The sequence below is a fragment of the Lissotriton helveticus genome, chromosome 5_1 (assembly GCF_964261635.1).
Source record: "Lissotriton helveticus chromosome 5_1, aLisHel1.1, whole genome shotgun sequence".
NCBI classification, from domain to species: Eukaryota; Metazoa; Chordata; class Amphibia; order Caudata; family Salamandridae; genus Lissotriton; species Lissotriton helveticus.
The window spans coordinates 30,776,410-30,796,651 of NC_136065.1; the positions used below are offsets into that span (position 1 = coordinate 30,776,410).

The 20,242-nt window shown below is 50.6% G+C and overlaps 2 protein-coding genes across 2 annotated transcripts in view; one reads left to right on the forward strand and one right to left on the reverse strand.

Annotated features, from left to right (window-relative positions):
• LOC144752911 (uncharacterized) overlaps positions 1 to 20,242 on the forward strand; it is a 78,613-nt gene that overhangs the window by 18,876 nt on the left and 39,495 nt on the right. The window lies entirely within an intron of this gene.
• On the reverse strand, positions 3,518 to 7,684 carry LOC144752910 (zinc finger BED domain-containing protein 6-like). Its single transcript, XM_078640736.1, has 2 exons — positions 5,973 to 7,684; positions 3,518 to 3,709 (listed from the first exon to the last, which is right to left on the reverse strand). The coding sequence occupies exon 1, from the start codon at positions 7,652 to 7,654 to the stop codon at positions 5,978 to 5,980; it is 1,677 nt and encodes a 558-aa protein (XP_078496862.1). The 5' UTR covers positions 7,655 to 7,684; the 3' UTR covers positions 3,518 to 3,709; positions 5,973 to 5,977.

Sequence of the window (20,242 nt, forward strand, 5' to 3'; positions counted from 1 at the left end):
CCAGCCCTCTGCTGCATGGCCTGGCAGCTGAAGATCAGAGGGAGACACGCCCGACGCCACTGAATCTCGCTCTGTCACTAGGGCATGTCCCAGCCCTCTGCTGCATGGCCTGGCAGCTGAAGATCTGAGGGAGACACGTCCGACGTCACTGAATCTCGCTCTGTCACTAGGGCATGTCCCAGCCCTCTGCTGCATGGCCTGGTAGCTGAAGATCTATTATAATCATTCTAATATCTACTTGCAAAAGCATCAAATCCGGCTCTCCAAGTGATCCTGCGCCTCCGAAAATTCTAGCAGCTTGTCTGTCTGTCTTAGAGCCCCATTTCAGACACATACTGCAACTCTCCTTTTCCAATGCCTGTCTACCTGCAGTATGGAAGAAAGCCATAGTCCTCCCCATAAAAAAAAAACCCAATGTGAGTCAGGATCTGTTAGAGAATTTACGCCCCATCTCCCTGCTACCATATCTGGCTAAGCTAGCAGAGAAAATTGCCAACGTCCAACTTATGGCTCATCTGGAAGCCCAAAATGCCTTTCATACATCTCAGTCCGGTTTCAGACCAAGATTTTCTACTGAAACAGCTCTCTTGAGAGCTACTGAAACCCTGCGGGAGGGAGCTGATGAAGGCAAGACTATGGCCCTTATCATGCTAGACCTAAGTGCCGCGTTTGACACTGTAGCTCATTACACCTTGCTACAGTGTCTAAACCGAGCGGGTGTTATCAAAGAGGCTCTGGGATGGCTGAAGGCTTTTCTCACCAACAGAAGCTTTCAGGTTCAGAGAGGGATCTTCCTCTCTGATAGTATGACACTGGAACAGGGGGTACCTCAGGGCTCTGCCCTGAGTCCCACCCTGTTCAATTTGTACATGGCTCCTCTGGCAGAGGTGGTACAATCGTTCGGCGTAGAGCTAGTCTCTTACGCCGACGATACCCAACTGCTGATCTCTCTATCTCAAGCACCCTCCTCTGAGGCTGATAACTTCAAATCCTGCATGAGTAGACTGGCAGCCTGGATGAATGAAAACTGCCTCAAATTAAATGGTATAAAAAGTTTTAGCCGCACTCCGCGAAGCTACGCGAAGACGCACTTGCACTCCGCGAGCTACGCGTAGCTCCGCGGACATGCGTAGTAGCTTGCTAGACCCGTTCGCGCGCCGTTTTTCGTCTTCGGGAGCGCGGTGCGCGTGTTCGGGGCGCTGCCTGCATGCTCGCAATAGCTAGCGCGCTAAGTTACTCAATGAGGTTTGTCCCGCCCGCTTGCGTTCCCTTATTTCCGGTTCCGGGTCACAAGTAACGTGTTCGCGTTGTGTTAGACATGTTCGGGAACTCATCTTCTCGTTCGCACTGCCAAAGTGCGTGATCGCGTCAAATATCGCGCGAACTTACCGCGGCGGTCGCGACGGGCAGAGCCATCTTCGATTTCACACTCTGGCTATGGTTTTGGGCCTACTTTAGCATCTCACTCCTATCTCTTCCATCCTGGTCTTTTCCCTCAGTTTTTCTAACTTTCTTTACTTCTTACCTATTTCTGTCTGTGCCTAGGTTTATATTTCTCATTTTATTTTTACTTTTACCACTTTTTTTGCAACTTTTCTCTTGTTTTATATTACTTCCTTCTTTTATCTTTCTTCTTTCTTCCCCTAACCTTTTTGTCTTCAACTTTCCTTCTCCCCTCCACCCAGAACCATGGTGAAGGGTGCCAGCAGCATCGGCGGCTCAAAGGGCAAGGCGGCTGTGCCTAAAAAAACCCGGCTGCCTTGCGGCAGAATGCGCCCGGCAGGAGTGACGCCCCGCCAACTTTTTGGGGAGGAGGAGGTGGCCGCCCTGGTCTTTTTTATCCAACGTCACCTCCCCTTGACTTTGGCAGCAGGCGGCAGGCCCGGCTCCGGCTACCAGCGCATTGAAGAGCGTCTCCGGCGGTGGGCGAAGGTGCGCCGTGCAGTCTTCCGCTGCTCCGGTATCCGGCGTACCCACCATCAGCTGTCCCACCGCTGGGCCGACATTTTGGACCGGGAGCAGGACCTGTTGGACCTGCTTGGTGTGGAGGTTGTGGGTCTTGGTGAGTGGCTACCCCAAAAATAAAGTGTGTATATATATATATATATATATATATATATATATATATATATATATATATATATATATATATAGTTATATACATATATATATATATATATATATATATATATATATATATATATATATATATATATATATATATATATAGTTGTATAAATATTGTTATTGTATCTTTGTAAATATTGGCTGAATAAGTAACGCGATGACTGTTGCCCCTAGTTACATTTGCGATGTATTCCGGTATATCTACTGTCATTGTATGACAGTGTTCTTCTTCTTCACTGGCTCTTGCGTGTTGTTTCAACTTGGCGCTAGCTGTTGCTGTTTATTGATGTGAGATTTTCTTTATTGTTGAGAACTGAAGTTAGTTAATGCTATTAATAGAGTCTTGTCCTTTCTTTGTCCGTCAGTGAAATAGCGGTGGATGGATAATTGTACGTTGTTTGCATATTGTAGCATTTTTTTCACAGCCTTCTCTTCTGCATGAATCGAATCCTTTTCTTGCAAAGAATGCTAACGTTACTTTGTTCTTCTTACCTCAGCCAGGGCCGGCTCTAGGGGGCATGTGCAAGCTGTGCAACTGCACAGGGGCACCAAACTTCAGGGGCCACCGCACCAATAGATATCCTTAATTTAATAATACTCTAAGGATGGATACATATTTGCGTTGCGGCCCCTGGCATGGATTTGTTGCCTCCGGCTCTGTTCCACTGTAGCAGTGTTATTTGCAATGATGTCTATGTTTCACAGCACTCAATGTTTTTCTCTTTGTTTATTATTTTAATTTTTACATGAACCACAGAACCCAGGGGCAAGCAGAATACAGGGACCGAGTCGGCGGGTGAACCACCAGTTACACAGAGCTCCTCTACTGAGGATCCTGCTGCTGTCCCCAGTAAGTCCAACAGTGCTTGTTTTTTCCTCTGTAATGTGTCTGCAGTGCTTTGGCAATTGACAGCAACCAAGTATGCATCCAGAATGATGTTTGTCTAGTATTTTTGTAAACGTTAGTATACCACTACTAGTCTTGTGGGTATTCTTCTATCTCCTATGGAGTTATATACATATTACACAACTATGTAACTATGCACACGAAAATTGGATGTTGTTGGTACTGATAGGCAGGTTGGACCTTACTTACACCTCAGTCACAGAACTCTGAGGAACGCACAATTCACTGAACGTCAGCCTATATGGCCTGAGTCATTGGTCTATTGTTCAAATCACACTCCTGAACCCCAATACCAAGATGCCAAATGCTTTTAGGACACAAACCGTTACCTAAGAAACCCCCTTTTGCTCACTCACTCGTGTGAGCCTCTAAGACAACAGACACTGAAAATAAACTTCAGAGTCAAAGTGGTCATTCAAAAGCTTTATTTTGTTAGAAGTAAGTAAGTAACATCAATGTTTTTAAGTTGTTCCGTCAAATACGTTGAAGGGCCCACCAGAAAAAATCCAGAGTTAAAACAGGCATAATAAAGTAATCAACATTTGTACAGCTACTAGTGCACAATAGGGAAATGTGGCAACTATCGGAGACCTCTCACCAACGTATACTGGTCAGATATTCCTCTTTTTTTGTAAGCTATGGAAATGTCCGCTTCGTAGAAGGCAATCTTCTCACCTGCCGAAAAATAATGACAAAAGTGGTGCACGTTAGACAGTATGAAATACATTTATGCCAGTTTTATGCAGCCATGCTAAAAAGAAGTTGTAACCTGTAAGCAAACTCTATTCCACAATCCACATAGAAAACTTAAATACGGGCCCTTTTACTTTCCCACCTCTTCAGGTGTATGCATTGAACAATGATGTGTTGCCCCAGAGCGTCTTCTCGTACTGCGCAACAAGCTGCGAGTTAACATGCGCAAAACTGGATACATTGATGTACAAAGGTTACATAGTTCACTTCCAATTTCCAAGGACTAGAGTAGCAGGACAGATGAGATGAGCTTGGGTACCATACCATAACAATGAATGCTAATATGTGTAGTGACTCTGCTGTACTATGCAATGTGGACTCATACTGATTACGTACGTTGTACTTAACTGTTTTGAAGAACTCCATTCTTGGTGAACAAGTACAAAGGGGGCTGTGCATCCATCTAAAAAGGTGTACTTATTTTTATAGGTGCAGAACCCTTACCATCGACCAGTGCCGACGGGGACAGCGGCGCAGCTTCAGCGATCCCGGCGGGGACAGGAGGAACAGAGGCACCTACACCAGCAGCAGTGGGGGGGGAGCCAACAGCGGCGGGCGATGGTAAGTTACATTCAATAGTGATCTGCATTACTTGGTGGGAGGGGAAAACTTTCTCACTGTACTCTACTGGAAAATATATGATGTTACCTTTACTTGTCATTAGCATGCTAAGCATTACCACTACAGTAATGCAAGTGGCTGATAGCAGTCGGATGCATGGGTTGTTGTTAAAGCATGTAAAGGGGAAAACACAGCTGCCAGCGTGGTTGGGAGACACACCCAATACCGGTGGTTAGTGGATAGTCTCAGCAGCAGCGGTGTTTTGGGCAAACCCAAAGGCAAGGGAAGGAGGGGACGACTGGGTGCATGGGTCGTTGCTGGTGAAACACAAACCAAATAAGGTTTGTTGCGCGGTATAAAGTATTATAGTCTTTACTAGACATGTGCTACTAGCTGCCCCCTGTTAATTAATGTTACTTTGAGAGTGTTCCCGCCTTCCCGGAATCAGAGTATATAATACAAAAGGAGATATGAAAAAGACAGGTGTTCGTTCTAATGTGTGTGACCGTTGAAGTACACCCATGCTAATAGGGCAGGCATAATGCCGTGCCAAAAAGTCCAAAAAATTAATAGAGGCTGTAGAATGTTCAAGATAGACGCAACACAATTTCTGGTACTCAGCTTGCTTGCTAGTGCTACTGTGCCGCCCACTATGTGTTGAATCAATGTTGTGTTCTTGATTTGCGGGGAGTTTGGATTACAACAATTCTGTTTCTTTCTTTATAGTTACTCCTTCCCAAAAACCAACAAGGAAGGAGTTGGCAGTCCGGGCCCGGCAGCGGAAACTGCAGGCAATTGTAGAGGCCTACCGCCGGCTGGTGGATCAGGCCGAGGAGGAGGAGGAGGAGGCGGCGGCAGCAGCTGCTGCCTCTTCCAATGCCCCGGGCCCCAAGCCTGCAGGACTACGTCGCCGTGGTCAGGCAGCCGCCCGCCGCCGCATTGTTACATCTTCGGCGGCCCCCCCACAACAACAACAACATGCATGCAAGTGTAGGTGCCGTGATTTCAAAGCAAAGATTCTCCGCCGGGTAGCGAAGTTGGAGGAGGAGCGGAAGAAGCTGGAGGACGGTCTAGAGGAGCGTGTGAAGATACTGGTGGACAAACACCTGAAAGCCCGCCGGCTTTGAAATGGACCCTGTTTTTTGCCCCTTTTTTAATCCTTTTGTTGGTGGGTGGGATGTGGGAGTTGGGGTGTACATTTGGGTTGAAATTTGGTTGGGGTTAGGGGAGGGTAGGGACAGCTCTGGGTCAGGGGGGTTACATTTGTTATATATTTTATTTTTCTATTATCATTATGAAAATATAAAAATAAAACAAAGATATTTTCACAAGAAAACATTTGAAGTTCATTTGTGTTTGTTGGGGGGGTGGAGGGGGGACTGTTTCACCAAATAATGTACGTTGTGCAACATGAACATGAACTACGAACGATAAATTAAGTACTGACTGCACCTGTAGTAGTAGGGTCACAAGTGCATAAATAATTTATATTATTAAATAACATGGGAAAATTGCCCATCACGTGAGTCTGAAGTTACTACTAGTATACTTTAATTCCATGCACATTTGCTCAGAGTCGGCTAAACAATCCTATGCAATGCATTGCATCATTCCTTTAATATACCTGTCCTAGTTGTCAGGGAAGAGGAGCTCGTCCTCAAACTCTGTGCGTTCAGACAGAAGTAGGTCATGTAACCCAGTAGTGAGGACGTCTTCTTCACACTCGCTTTCTTCATCCGGCGGTGATTCACGTACTTGATAGTCTGGTGGTATGAAGCGTTGATTCATTTTTATCATTGTCAGCCGCTCCACGCTTTTGGGGGAGAGACTAGTCCTTTTCGATGTGACAATGGCACCAGCAGCACTGAAAACCCGCTCAGAGGAGACACTGGCTACAGGACAAGCCAGATACTTTATCGCCAGCCTGCTCAGCACTGGCCACTGTCTCCTTCTTTCATACCAATAGACCAATGGGCTTTGCTCCATGAACACCTCTGTTGTGTCATCCAGATAGGCCTGAACCATCCGCTCAATGTTCATTGGTGCTCGGCTTTGCTGGTCCTCTTTTCCCTTTGCAACAGCAACGGACTTACCCATCCCTTTCTGTAGAAAAAAAGCAGTTATGCTTTTGGTTGGGTCTGCTGAATCAGATCGTGTAGGTGCTGCTTTTGGTACTGTTGGTGCCTGCTGGAAAGCAGACGCACTGCTCTCACGCTGTGAAGAACTTGCGTCAGGAGTACTTGGACTGGCCTGGGCTGGCAGTGGCAGGCCTTTAAGTAACAGCCGTTCAGTTTCTAACTCATTAGCTTCCGCAGCTATGGAAGTTTTGTACTTGTCAACATCCTCATCTGAAAATGGAATTACTTCGTTACTGCTGACAAATAATTTGTACCGTGGATCCAAGATTGTTGCAGTTATGTAATGTTCACCTGACACAATATTGTTGAGCCTTACATTTTCACACAAGCGGTTGACTAAGCCCTTGGCTAAGGTATATGCATCAACTTTTTGTTCGTCACCTTCGTATGTTTCACAGACCTCCTTCACCTGTTGCTCAAGCATGTACAACAATGGGATGGCTTGGCCCATAGTACAGTCCTCCCTGCTAACTGCACGTGTGAAGACCTCAAAGGGTTGTAGCATCTCTGTGATGCATTTAATGAGGTCCCACTGCCACATCTCAATGGTCAGGGCTTTAAGATTAACAGTAGGATCCCCTAATCTTCTTGACATGACATAAGCATTCAGTGGGATGTACTGCTCAAAGAGACGCTCAAGCATGAAATAAGTTGAGTTCCAACGTGTTGGGACCTCCTGGATCAGTGCTTTGACTGGCAACCTATGCTCTTGCTGAATGACCCGTAGCAGCTTCCGTCCTTTGAAAGAATGGTTAAAGTGCGTGCATATTCTTCTGCAGATGGCCATTATGTTGCTGACTTTGGCTTCATTTTTCAGAAAGTCTTGCACGACTAAGTTTATGCAGTGTGCCAAACAGGGTACCCTGAAATAATGTCCTTCTCTCATTGCCTTCACTACATTACTGCCATTGTCGGTGGAAACAAAACCAATCTTAAGGCCTCTTGGTTTCAGCCATTCAAAGACCTTGTCGTTAAAGTCAGACAAAATGTTTTCAGCAGTATGACTTTTGTCCATACCAAACATGGCTATAGTTGCATGTCTGCGCGTATCATTAAAAATTCCAGCAACGTCACGGAGGCCTGAAGTTAACTTGTCTTTAACACCTGCAAAAGAGATCCAGTGTGCGGTGATGCACATGAAATCTGTAGCATCGCAACTGCTCCACATGTCTGTTGTCAGGTGGATACAATGGACAACACTCTGTTGTAAGGCTTTCCCAATCAATTCCAGCACATCGTGGTGTAGTGCTGGAACAGCCACTCGGGCAAAATAGTAGCGACTGGGAACGTTCCATTTTGGGCAGAGGGTTGCCACTAATTCCAGAAATCCAACAGCCTCAACAAATGAAAATGGGAGAAGGTCCAGTGCTAACATTTTCGCAAGCTTGGCATTGTATAAACGTGCTACTGGGTGGTTCCGCTCGTACTTTCCCTCCTGCCTTAACATGCTAGGAATGGTAAGCTGCTTTGCATGTCTTTGAGTTGTGCTAGACGGACCACCTTGCATCGCAGACTTTGCACTCCTTGGTGTTTCCAGCTGACTCTGGTGCCACTGAGAAGTTGCAGATGCGGAGGATGTGGACTTTACCACTCCAGTGCTGGCGACAGGGGTCGATTGTGTACCACTCCTAGATAGAAGGTCATCGTCTCCCTCTTCTTCTACCTCCTGGTCAACCATGAGTGGACCTTGTACCACTGTATCCCCACCAACACGAGTGCTAACATTTTTTAAGCTTGCAAGGTGGTTCTCCCACCTGATCACGTGTGTTTTTTTCAAATGGGTCGTTTGGCCTCCAGTCCCATAGTTTGTACCAAGCTTACCACGACTAACATTGACATGACAAATGGTGCATACAGCAATGTTCTCCTGAACTGGGTGAACCGTAAAGAAGTCCCACACTGGGGAGGTAAACTTTTGTCTCCTGCCATAGGAAGAGGAGGACCCACTGCCAATGCCGGATGGACTGGAGGATTGTGGAATTTCACTATGGGACAGCTCAGTCCTAGTACTGCCACTACCTCCTTCTGTTGAAGTGGCGCTTCTGCTGGATGTCGGATGCTGCCGGGCCTTCGCTGTTGAAAAAATTGGAGCTGGTGTTACTGTGGGTGTTGAGTGTGTAGGAGTTATGCGTGGTACCTGCTCATCAGTCATTGCAGCATTTCTGGATAGGGTGAAAATGTTGGTCTCTACATCCTCTGCACCAGGAATAACGCTTGTGATGATGACAGTGTTAGACCCGTCTTTATCACCAGCAGTATCCTGCTCACCTACATCGACCTCCATAAGTTCAAGCCTGCCTGGAAACTTCCTTTTTCCTAGCATGGTCTTCTTGGGATGTCTCTCCTTTGAATGCGCAGATAGTTGTGGCTGCCAATCCGTATCAAGGTCATCGGAAGGGATGCTTTGCGAAGAACTCGATGCACTAACCCTCCTTTCCCTTGGTGAATTCAAAGGAAATAGATCACCTACAGAAGTGGCTTCCTCTTCTTCTTGCTCGGAAGGAGGCTCTACTTCCTGAACTGCCCCGACTTCGGGAGGAACAACTACTACTATTTGGTGCGGAGATGGTGGTTGTTGTTCTTGAGGAAGTACTATTGCGGGCTGGGGTTTTTCAACAACAACTGTTGCGGGCGGTGGTTGTGGTTGTTCAACAACTGTTGCGGGAAGTGGTTGTGGTTGTGGGTGAACAACTCCTATTGCGGGCGGTGGTTGTGGTTGTTGAACATCTACTGCTGGCGGTGGTTGTTGAGCACTTCCATCTTGCGTGGATTGTGTACTACTTTGAGACAGCGATAAGTTTAGTTCTGGCTCAGTATCACTGCTCGCAAGCAGAAGGCTGGCTACCTCTTCGACCCTCATCATGTGCTTGGAACTGGGATGCTGGCTTGCCCCCACTAATGCAGATGTGCTGGTCCCAGCTTGCACCCCAGACCCCGCTGCTGCAGGCGTACCTTTTGGGGTGCCAAAAAAGGTTTTGGGGTCCATACCAGACTTAAGTGACACTTCCTTCTGCTGTTCCTTCTTCGCAGCAACTTTCTTTGTGGTGGAGGACCTGGTAGCTTTCTTAGGGCCCATCTTCTTCTGATGTCAGTCAGCTCACAGCAGCACAAATTGCAGAGATGTCTGGTCAGATGAGTCACACACCACACGTGGCGTACAACTGAAGGACGTCCGTCTGGCAGTAGAACGAGCGATGGATGAAAAAACAACCAGCACCTCCTCAGTCTTTTTTGTGCACCTACAAGTAAAGAAGGCAGAACAACATCAGTCAAACAAGCAGTAAGGCAACATGAACAATTGAAAGACACACAGGTCAATGTATAAAAGACAAAACAGAAGACTAATAATACCAGTCCAGCAGCACCACAGCTCAAAGGCCACATGAAGTCCAGAAAGAACCAATAAAGTCAAGCAGGCCTATAGATACCAATATGGACAGAAAAACGAGGATGCCTGCTGCACATGACAGGTTAATGTGCAAGGAATAAATAGCCCATGGCTAAGACAGAGGTTGTAAACCTAATACCGCAAAAACACATACAAAGAAACCCCTGCCCATGCTCCCAAAACAACAACCAAATGACAAATTCTGTTTTTTTGGGTGCACAAGAAAGACCTGCAACATTTTTGAGAAACTTTTATGCAACTCGGGACATATTGTCCGCGAGAATGCTAAATCGGCATGTTCGGCAGCGCGAACGGAATAAAAAGTCGTGTTCGCGTTCCCGAGCAAGTACATTGAGTGCGCGAACAAGACAAAAAATGTAAGTTCACGTGCTCACACTGTGCGAAGTTACCAAAACTACCCAAGCTGTATTCCTAGGGTTACCTAATGGCAGAAATTGACAGAGTATTTAAAGTTTAAACACACCCAAAACCAGAAATACCCCACACATAAAAATAAGATTTTCTATATCAATCCAAGACATCCATGATTTTCACATTAAGGGTACACCACAAAAACAGTTGATTAACTTTCATGACCCTACTATGAGTAGTACCTATGGCCTACTGCCAGAGTAGGCCACAAGGTTGGAGGCCTATGCCTATGGCAAAAGCACAAAGGAAGGACACACAAAATGGCCGCCGACATAGGGCCTGGCCACCAACAACAACATGGCAAAATCACAAAGGATGTATACACAAAATGGCCTCCACCACATGGCCTGTCCACCAACAACAACATGGCAAAATAAATCACAAAGGAAGCCTACACAAAAGGATCACCACCATAGGGCCTGGCCACCAACAACAACATGGACAACTTTACAAAATGGCCTCCACCACATGGCCTGGCCACCAACAACAACATGGCAAAATAAATCACAAAGGAAGCATACACAAAATGGCCGCCACCACATGGCCTGGCCACCAACAACAACATGGCAAAATCACAAAGGATGTATACACAAAATGGCCTCCACCACATGGCCTGGCCACCAACAACGACATGGCAAAATAAATCACAAAGGAAGCATACACAAAAAGATCACCACCATAGGGCCTGGCCACCAACAACAACATGGACAACTTTACAAAATGGCCTCCACCACATGGCCTGGCCACCAACAACAACATGGCAAAATAAATCACAAAGGAAGCATACACAAAATGGCCGCCACCACATGGCCTGGCCACCAACAACAACATGACAAGAAAGAGAAGACAGACAATATTGCCTATGGCAAAGGGACAATGCTTTGCTTCAGAAAATGGACACACCACACCACCGCCCAAATTGGTCACCCCACCCCAAAAAAAAAAAAAAAATTACATAGAGGACAGAAAATGGAAGTGGTCCATGCTCCAAAAAGAGAAAACTACAACCAAAATGACAACATAACATAAATGAGGACTTTTTAGGTGCACAAGAAAGACCTGCAACATTTTTGAGAAACTTTTATGCAACTCGGGACATATTGTCCGCGAGAATGCTAAATCGGCATGTTCGGCAGCGCGAACGGATTGAAAAGTCGTGTTCGCGTTCCCGAGCAAGTACATTGAGTGCGCGAACAAGACAAAAAATGTAAGTTCACGTGCTCACACTGTGCGAAGTTACCAAAACTACCCAAGCTGTATTCCTAGGGTTACCTAATGGCAGAAATTGACAGAGTATTTAAAGTTTAAACACACCCAAAACCAGAAATACCCCACACATAAAAATAAGATTTTCTATATCAATCCAAGCCATCCATGATTTTCACATTAAGGGTACACCACAAAAACAGTTGATTAACTTTCATGACCCTATGAGTAGTACCCATGGCCTACTGCCAGAGTAGGCCACAAGGTTGGAGGCCTATGGCAAGAGCAAAGTGGCTGGAAACATTAAATGGCCGCCAACACATGGCCAGGCCAACCACAGAAAGTTAATACAATGAACTCATGCATGCCTACACACTAACTACATGGGGTACTAGGGTCAGATATTGGCTTAAAAATTAGAAACATTTTAACTTCCACAAAATGCAATGTTAGAAAAAAATTACAATTTGGGACCTCATGAAAGTACAGGCCTCCATCAATAATTTCATTCCAGGATTGAATACTGTAGTTAAAAAAAAAATCAAATCAAACAAGCACAAGTCTACATCACTCATACATTACACAAACTTACTTGAAAAAGAGAATTCCAATTCAAAAAGTCCTCATTAAATCCAAGGTAAATCAGTAATGCAGCCAACACAGACAGAAAGTGATCCTTCCAGCTCAAAATCCAAAGGAAAGTGAGCACCACATGGACAAAGCACTGGGAGGAGCCTGGTGGACAGGAACAGGAAGTTGTAAACTCAAGAGCCCTTCCTCCTTACTCTGCAAAACAAGAGTAGAAACAAAAAGAGGGGTCCTTCCCCCCTAAAAATAAAGCCAAAGGTACAACTTTAAGGTTTTTTGCTTTTTTTTCCTAACCAAAATGGTAATTTATTATGGTTTTAACATGCTCGCGAGTTATTCTGTGCAAGAATGCAGTTTCTGCGTGTTCGGCAACTCGATCTTACCAAAAAGCATCCTCGCGCATCCTTATGACGCTATCTCGCATCAAAATGACGTTATCGCGTTCGCACAGTCGCACGGGACTGTGCGAGAGTGTTTCCAAACATGGTGGCACAAGCGACCAGGAAAAAACGAACGCAGAACGAAGGTAAGCCATTGCCGCGCACGCGATAATGTTATTCAGCACGCGAGAACTACGCTACGCACCGGATCGCGGAGTTATCGACAGCTACGCGTTCTCCGCGGAACGCGGAGCTGCCGAAACTCCGCAAGCTCCGCGAACGGAGCGTAGTTCTTCGCCCAGGGTTAATAAAAACAGAGGTACTGGTAATAGGAGGAAGAGACACTATGTGGACAAAGGACTGGTGGCCCGCTAGTTTGGGACCCCTACCTAATCCTAGTAAAGAAGCGAAGAACTTGGGTGTCTGGATAGACAACAAGCTCTCGTATGACAGCCATGTAAAAAAAACGGTAGGCAAGTGCTTTGGAGTCATGAAAACTCTTAACCGCATCCTGGATCTGCTCCCCCTGAACTCCAGGCGGACCATGACTCAGGCACTTGTTACCTCCCGAATAGACTATGGCAATGTACTGCTGTTGGGAACAACGGATAAAAACATCAGAAAACTGCAAGTCCTGCAAAATTCAGCTGCACGCCTTGTGCTGAGACTTCCCCGTAGGGCTCCTTCCAAACCCTCCTTGGCCTCCCTCCACTGGCTACCCATTGGACAGAGGATACTATTCAAAGCTCTCCTGTGGTGTCACAGGATCATCCATCAAAAAGCCCCCTCTTATATGTCCGACTTAGCTATACCCTACGAGCCGAATAGGTCCCTTCGCTCCGAGGGAATGGGGCTGCTTAAAACATCACGCATAAAAAAAGCCAGGATGGGAGGCAAGTCCTTCCGCACTCTGGCGGCTAGGAAATGGAACGCCCTCCCCACACCCATCAGGTTAGAAAATAATGAGGCCTCCTTCAGGAAACTGCTAAAGACCCATTTGTTCACCTGTTAATCAGCCTGTTCTCCTTGGTTCTGGTTATGATTCTTTCTCCACAGCGCGGGGACACGCCGGGAGGCGTCACCAGGCGCTTTATAAGCCCCTTTAAAAATAATAATAATAATAATCTGAGGGAGACACGTCCGGCGCCACTGAATCTCGCTCTGTCACTAGGGCATGTCCCAGCCCTCTGCTGCATGGCCTGGCAGCTGAAGATCTGAGGGAGACACGTCCGACGTCACTGAATCTCGCTCTGTCACTAGGGCATGTCCCAGGCCTCTGCTGCATGGCCTGGCACCTGAAGATCAGAGGGAGACACGTCCGACGCCACTGAATCTCGCTCTGTCACTAGGGCATGTCCCAGCCCTCTGCTGCATGGCCTGGCAGCTGAAGATCTGAGGGAGACACGTCCGACGTCACTGAATCTCGCTCTGTCACTAGGGCATGTCCCAGCCCTCTGCTGCATGGCCTGGCAGCTGAAGATCTGAGGGAGACACGTCCGACGCCACTGAATCTCGCTCTGTCACTAGGGCATGTCCCAGCCCTCTGCTGCATGGCCTGGCAGCTGAAGATCTGAGGGAGACACGTCCGACGTCACTGAATCTCGCTCTGTCACTAGGGCATGTCCCAGGCCTCTGCTGCATGGCCTGGCACCTGAAGATCAGAGGGAGACACGTCCGACGCCACTGAATCTCGCTCTGTCACTAGGGCATGTCCCAGGCCTCTGCTGCATGGCCTGGCACCTGAAGATCAGAGGGAGACACGTCCTATGTCACTGAATCTCGCTCTGTCACTAGGGCATGTCCCAGCCCTCTGCTGCATGGCCTGGCAGCTGAAGATCAGAGGGAGACATGTCCGACGTCACTGAATCTCGCTCTGTCACTAGGGCATGTCCCCGGCCTCTGCTGCATGGCCTGGCAGCTGAAGATCAGAGGGAGACACGTCCGACGTCACTGAATCTCGCTCTGTCACTAGGGCATGTCCCAGCCCTCTGCTGCATGGCCTGGCAGCTGAAGATCAGAGGGAGACACGTCCGACGTCACTGAATCTCGCTCTGTCACTAGGGCATGTCCCAGCCCTCTGCTGCATGGCCTGGCAGCTGAAGATCTGAGGGAGACACGTCCGACGTCACTGAATCTCGCTCTGTCACTAGAGCATGTCCCAGGCCTCTGCTGCATGGCCTGGCACCTGAAGATCAGAGGGAGACACGTCCGACGCCACTGAATCTCGCTCTGTCACTTGGGCATGTCCCAGCCCTCTGCTGCATGGCCTGGCAGCTGAAGATCTGAGGGAGACACGTCCGACGTCACTGAATCTCGCTCTGTCACTAGGGCATGTCCCCGGCCTCTGCTGCATGGCCTGGCAGCTGAAGATCAGAGGGAGACACGTCCGACGTCACTGAATCTCGCTCTGTCACTAGGGCATGTCCCAGCCCTCTGCTGCATGGCCTGGCAGCTGAAGATCAGAGGGAGACACGTCCGACGTCACTGAATCTCGCTCTTTCACTAGGGCATGTCCCAGCCCTCTGCTGCATGGCCTGGCAGCTGAAGATCTGAGGGAGACACGTCCGACGTCACTGAATCTCGCTCTGTCACTAGGGCATGTCCCAGGCCTCTGCTGCATGGCCTGGCAGCTGAAGATCAGAGGGAGACACGTCCGACGTCACTGAATCTTGCTCTGTCACTAGGGCATGTCCCAGCCCTCTGCTGCATGGCCTGGCAGCTGAAGATCTGAGGGAGACACGTCCGACGCCACTGAATCTCGCTCTGTCACTAGGGCATGTCCCAGCTCTCTGCTGCATGGCCTGGCAGCTGAAGATCAGAGGGAGACACGTCCGACGCCACTGAATCTCGCTCTGTCACTAGGGCATGTCCCAGCCCTCTGCTGCATGGCCTGGCAGCTGAAGATCAGAGGGAGACACGTCCGACGCCACTGAATCTCGCTCTGTCACTAGGGCATGTCCCAGGCCTCTACTGCATGGCCTGGCAGCTGAAGATCAGAGGGAGACACGTCCGACGCCACTGAATCTCGCTCTGTCACTAGGGCATGTCCCAGCCCTCTGCTGCATGGCCTGGCAGCTGAAGATCAGAGGGAGACACGTCCGACGTCACTGAATCTCGCTCTGTCACTAGGGCATGTCCCCGGCCTCTGCTGCATGGCCTGGCAGCTGAAGATCAGAGGGAGACACGTCCGACGTCACTGAATCTCGCTCTGTCACTAGGGCATGTCCCAGCCCTCTGCTGCATGGCCTGGCAGCTGAAGATCAGAGGGAGACACGTCCGACGTCACTGAATCTCGCTCTTTCACTAGGGCATGTCCCAGCCCTCTGCTGCATGGCCTGGCAGCTGAAGATCTGAGGGAGACACGTCCGACGTCACTGAATCTCGCTCTGTCACTAGGGCATGTCCCAGGCCTCTGCTGCATGGCCTGGCAGCTGAAGATCAGAGGGAGACACGTCCGACGTCACTGAATCTCGCTCTGTCACTAGGGCATGTCCCAGCCCTCTGCTGCATGGCCTGGCAGCTGAAGATCTGAGGGAGACACGTCCGACGCCACTGAATCTCGCTCTGTCACTAGGGCATGTCCCAGCTCTCTGCTGCATGGCCTGGCAGCTGAAGATCAGAGGGAGACACGTCCGACGCCACTGAATCTCGCTCTGTCACTAGGGCATGTCCCAGCCCTCTGCTGCATGGCCTGGCAGCTGAAGATCAGAGGGAGACACGTCCGACGCCACTGAATCTCGCTCTGTCACTAGGGCATGTCCCAGCCCTCTACTGCATGGCCTGGCAGCTGAAGATCAGAGGGAGACACGTCCGACGCCACTGAATCTCGCTCTGTCACTAGGGCATGTCCCAGCCCTCTGCTGCATGGCCTGGCAGCTGAAGATCAGAGGGAGACACGTCCGACGTCACTGAATCTCGCTCTGTCACTAGGGCATGTCCCCGGCCTCTGCTGCATGGCCTGGCAGCTGAAGATCAGAGGGAGACACGTCCGACGTCACTGAATCTCGCTCTGTCACTAGGGCATGTCCCAGCCCTCTGCTGCATGGCCTGGCAGCTGAAGATCAGAGGGAGACACGTCCGACGTCACTGAATCTCGCTCTTTCACTAGGGCATGTCCCAGCCCTCTGCTGCATGGCCTGGCAGCTGAAGATCTGAGGGAGACACGTCCGACGTCACTGAATCTCGCTCTGTCACTAGGGCATGTCCCAGGCCTCTGCTGCATGGCCTGGCAGCTGAAGATCAGAGGGAGACACGTCCGACGTCACTGAATCTCGCTCTGTCACTAGGGCATGTCCCAGCCCTCTGCTGCATGGCCTGGCAGCTGAAGATCTGAGGGAGACACGTCCGACGCCACTGAATCTCGCTCTGTCACTAGGGCATGTCCCAGCTCTCTGCTGCATGGCCTGGCAGCTGAAGATCAGAGGGAGACACGTCCGACGCCACTGAATCTCGCTCTGTCACTAGGGCATGTCCCAGCCCTCTGCTGCATGGCCTGGCAGCTGAAGATCAGAGGGAGACACGTCCGACGCCACTGAATCTCGCTCTGTCACTAGGGCATGTCCCAGCCCTCTACTGCATGGCCTGGCAGCTGAAGATCAGAGGGAGACACGTCCGACGCCACTGAATCTCGCTCTGTCACTAGGGCATGTCCCAGCCCTCTGCTGCATGGCCTGGCAGCTGAAGATCAGAGGGAGACACGTCCGACGTCACTGAATCTCGCTCTGTCACTAGGGCATGTCCCAGCCCTCTGCTGCATGGCCTGGCAGCTGAAGATCAGAGGGAGACACGTCCGACGCCACTGAATCTCGCTCTGTCACTAGGGCATGTCCCAGCCCTCTGCTGCATGGCCTGGCAGCTGAAGATCAGAGGGAGACACGTCCGACGCCACTGAATCTTGCTCTGTCACTAGGGCATGTCCCAGCCCTCTGCTGCATGGCCTGGCACCTGAAGATCAGAGGGAGACACGTCCTATGTCACTGAATCTCGCTCTGTCACTAGGGCATGTCCCAGCCCTCTGCTGCATGGCCTGGCAGCTGAAGATCAGAGGGAGACACGTCCGACGCCACTGAATCTCGCTCTGTCACTAGGGCATGTCCCAGCCCTCTGCTGCATGGCCTGGCAGCTGAAGATCTGAGGGAGACACGTCCGACGCCACTGAATCTCGCTCTGTCACTAGGGCATGTCCCAGCCCTCTGCTGCATGGCCTGGCACCTGAAGATCAGAGGGAGACACGTCCGACGCCACTGAATCTTGCTCTGTCACTAGGGCATGTCCCAGCCCTCTGCTGCATGGCCTGGCAGCTGAAGATCTGAGGGAGACACATCCGACGCCACTGAATCTCGCTCTGTCACTAGGGCATGTCCCAGCCCTCTGCTGCATGGCCTGGCAGCTGAAGATCTGAGGGAGACACGTCCGACGCCACTGAATCTCGCTCTGTCACTAGGGCATGTCCCAGCCCTCTGCTGCATGGCCTGGCAGCTGAAGATCTGAGGGAGACACGTCCGACGTCACTGAATCTCGCTCTGTCACTAGGGCATGTCCCAGGCCTCTGCTGCATGGCCTGGCACCTGAAGATCAGAGGGAGACACGTCCGACGCCACTGAATCTCGCTCTGTCACTAGGGCATGTCCCAGGCCTCTGCTGCATGGCCTGGCACCTGAAGATCTGAGGGAGACACGTCCGACGTCACTGAATCTTGCTCTGTCACTAGGGCATGTCCCAGCCCTCTGCTGCATGGCCTGGCACCTGAAGATCAGAGGGAGACACGTCCTATGTCACTGAATCTCGCTCTGTCACTAGGGCATGTCCCAGCCCTCTGCTGCATGGCCTGGCAGCTGAAGATCAGAGGGAGACACGTCCGACGCCACTGAATCTCGCTCTGTCACTAGGGCATGTCCCAGCCCTCTGCTGCATGGCCTGGCAGCTGAAGATCTGAGGGAGACACGTCCGACGCCACTGAATCTCGCTCTGTCACTAGGGCATGTCCCAGCCCTCTGCTGCATGGCCTGGCAGCTGAAGATCAGAGGGAGACACGTCCGACGCCACTGAATCTCGCTCTGTCACTAGGGCATGTCCCAGCCCTCTGCTGCATGGCCTGGCAGCTGAAGATCTGAGGGAGACACGTCCGACGTCACTGAATCTCGCTCTGTCACTAGGGCATGTCCCAGCCCTCTGCTGCATGGCCTGGCAGCTGAAGATCAGAGGGAGACACGTCCGACGTCACTGAATCTCGCTCTTTCACTAGGGCATGTCCCAGCCCTCTGCTGCATGGCCTGGCAGCTGAAGATCAGAGGGAGACACGTCCGACGCCACTGAATCTCGCTCTGTCACTAGGGCATGTCCCAGCCCTCTGCTGCATGGCCTGGCAGCTGAAGATCAGAGGGAGACACGTCCGACGTCACTGAATCTCGCTCTGTCACTAGGGCATGTCCCAGCCCTCTGCTGCATGGCCTGGCAGCTGAAGATCAGAGGGAGACACGTCCGACGCCACTGAATCTCGCTCTGTCACTAGGGCATGTCCCAGCCCTCTGCTGCATGGCCTGGCAGCTGAAGATCTGAGGGAGACACGTCTGACGTCACTGAATCTCGCTCTGTCACTAGGGCATGTCCCAGCCCTCTGCTGCATGGCCTGGCACCTGAAGATCAGAGGGAGACACGTCCGACGCCACTGAATCTCGCTCTGTCACTAGGGCATGTCCCAGCCCTCTGCTGCATGGCCTGGCAGCTGAAGATCTGAGGGAGACACGTCCGACGTCACTGAATCTCGCTCTGTCACTAGGGCATGTCCCAGCCCTCTGCTGCATGGCCTGGCAGCTGAAGATCAGAGGGAGTCACGTCCGACGTCACTGAATCTCGCTCTTTCACTAGGGCATGTCCCAGCCCTCTGCTGCATGGCCTGGCACCTGAAGATCAGAGGGAGACACGTCCGACGTCACTGAATCTCGCTCTGTCACTAGGGCATGTCCCAGCCCTCTGCTGCATGGCCTGGCAGCTGAAGATCAGAGGGAGACACGTCCGACGCCACTGAATCTCGCTCTGTCACTAGGGCATGTCCCAGCCCTCTGCTGCATGGCCTGGCAGCTGAAGATCTGAGGGAGACACGTCCGACGTCACTGAATCTCGCTCTGTCACTAGGGCATGTCCCAGCCCTCTGCTGCATGGCCTGGCAGCTGAAGATCAGAGGGAGACACGTCCGACGTCACTGAATCTCGCTCTGTCACTAGGGCATGTCCCAGCCCTCTGCTGCATGGCCTGGCAGCTGAAGATCAGAGGGAGACAAGTCCGACGCCACTGAATCTCGCTCTGTCACTAGGGCATGTCCCAGCCCTCTGCTGCATGGCCTGGCAGCTGAAGATCAGAGGGAGACACGTCCGACGCCACTGAATCTCGCTCTGTCACTAGGGCATGTCCCAGCCCTCTGCTGCATGGCCTGGCAGCTGAAGATCAGAGGGAGACACGTCGGACGCCACTGAATCTCGCTCTGTCACTAGGGCATGTCCCAGCTCTCTGCTGCATGGCCTGGCAGCTGAAGATCAGAGGGAGACACGTCCGACGTCACTGAATCTCGCTCTGTCACTAGGGCATGTCCCAGCCCTCTGCTGCATGGCCTGGCAGCTGAAGATCTGAGGGAGACATGTCCGACGTCACTGAATCTCGCTCTGTCACTAGGGCATGTCCCCGGCCTCTGCTGCATGGCCTGGCAGCTGAAGATCAGAGGGAGACACGTCCGACGCCACTGAATCTCGCTCTGTCACTAGGGCAT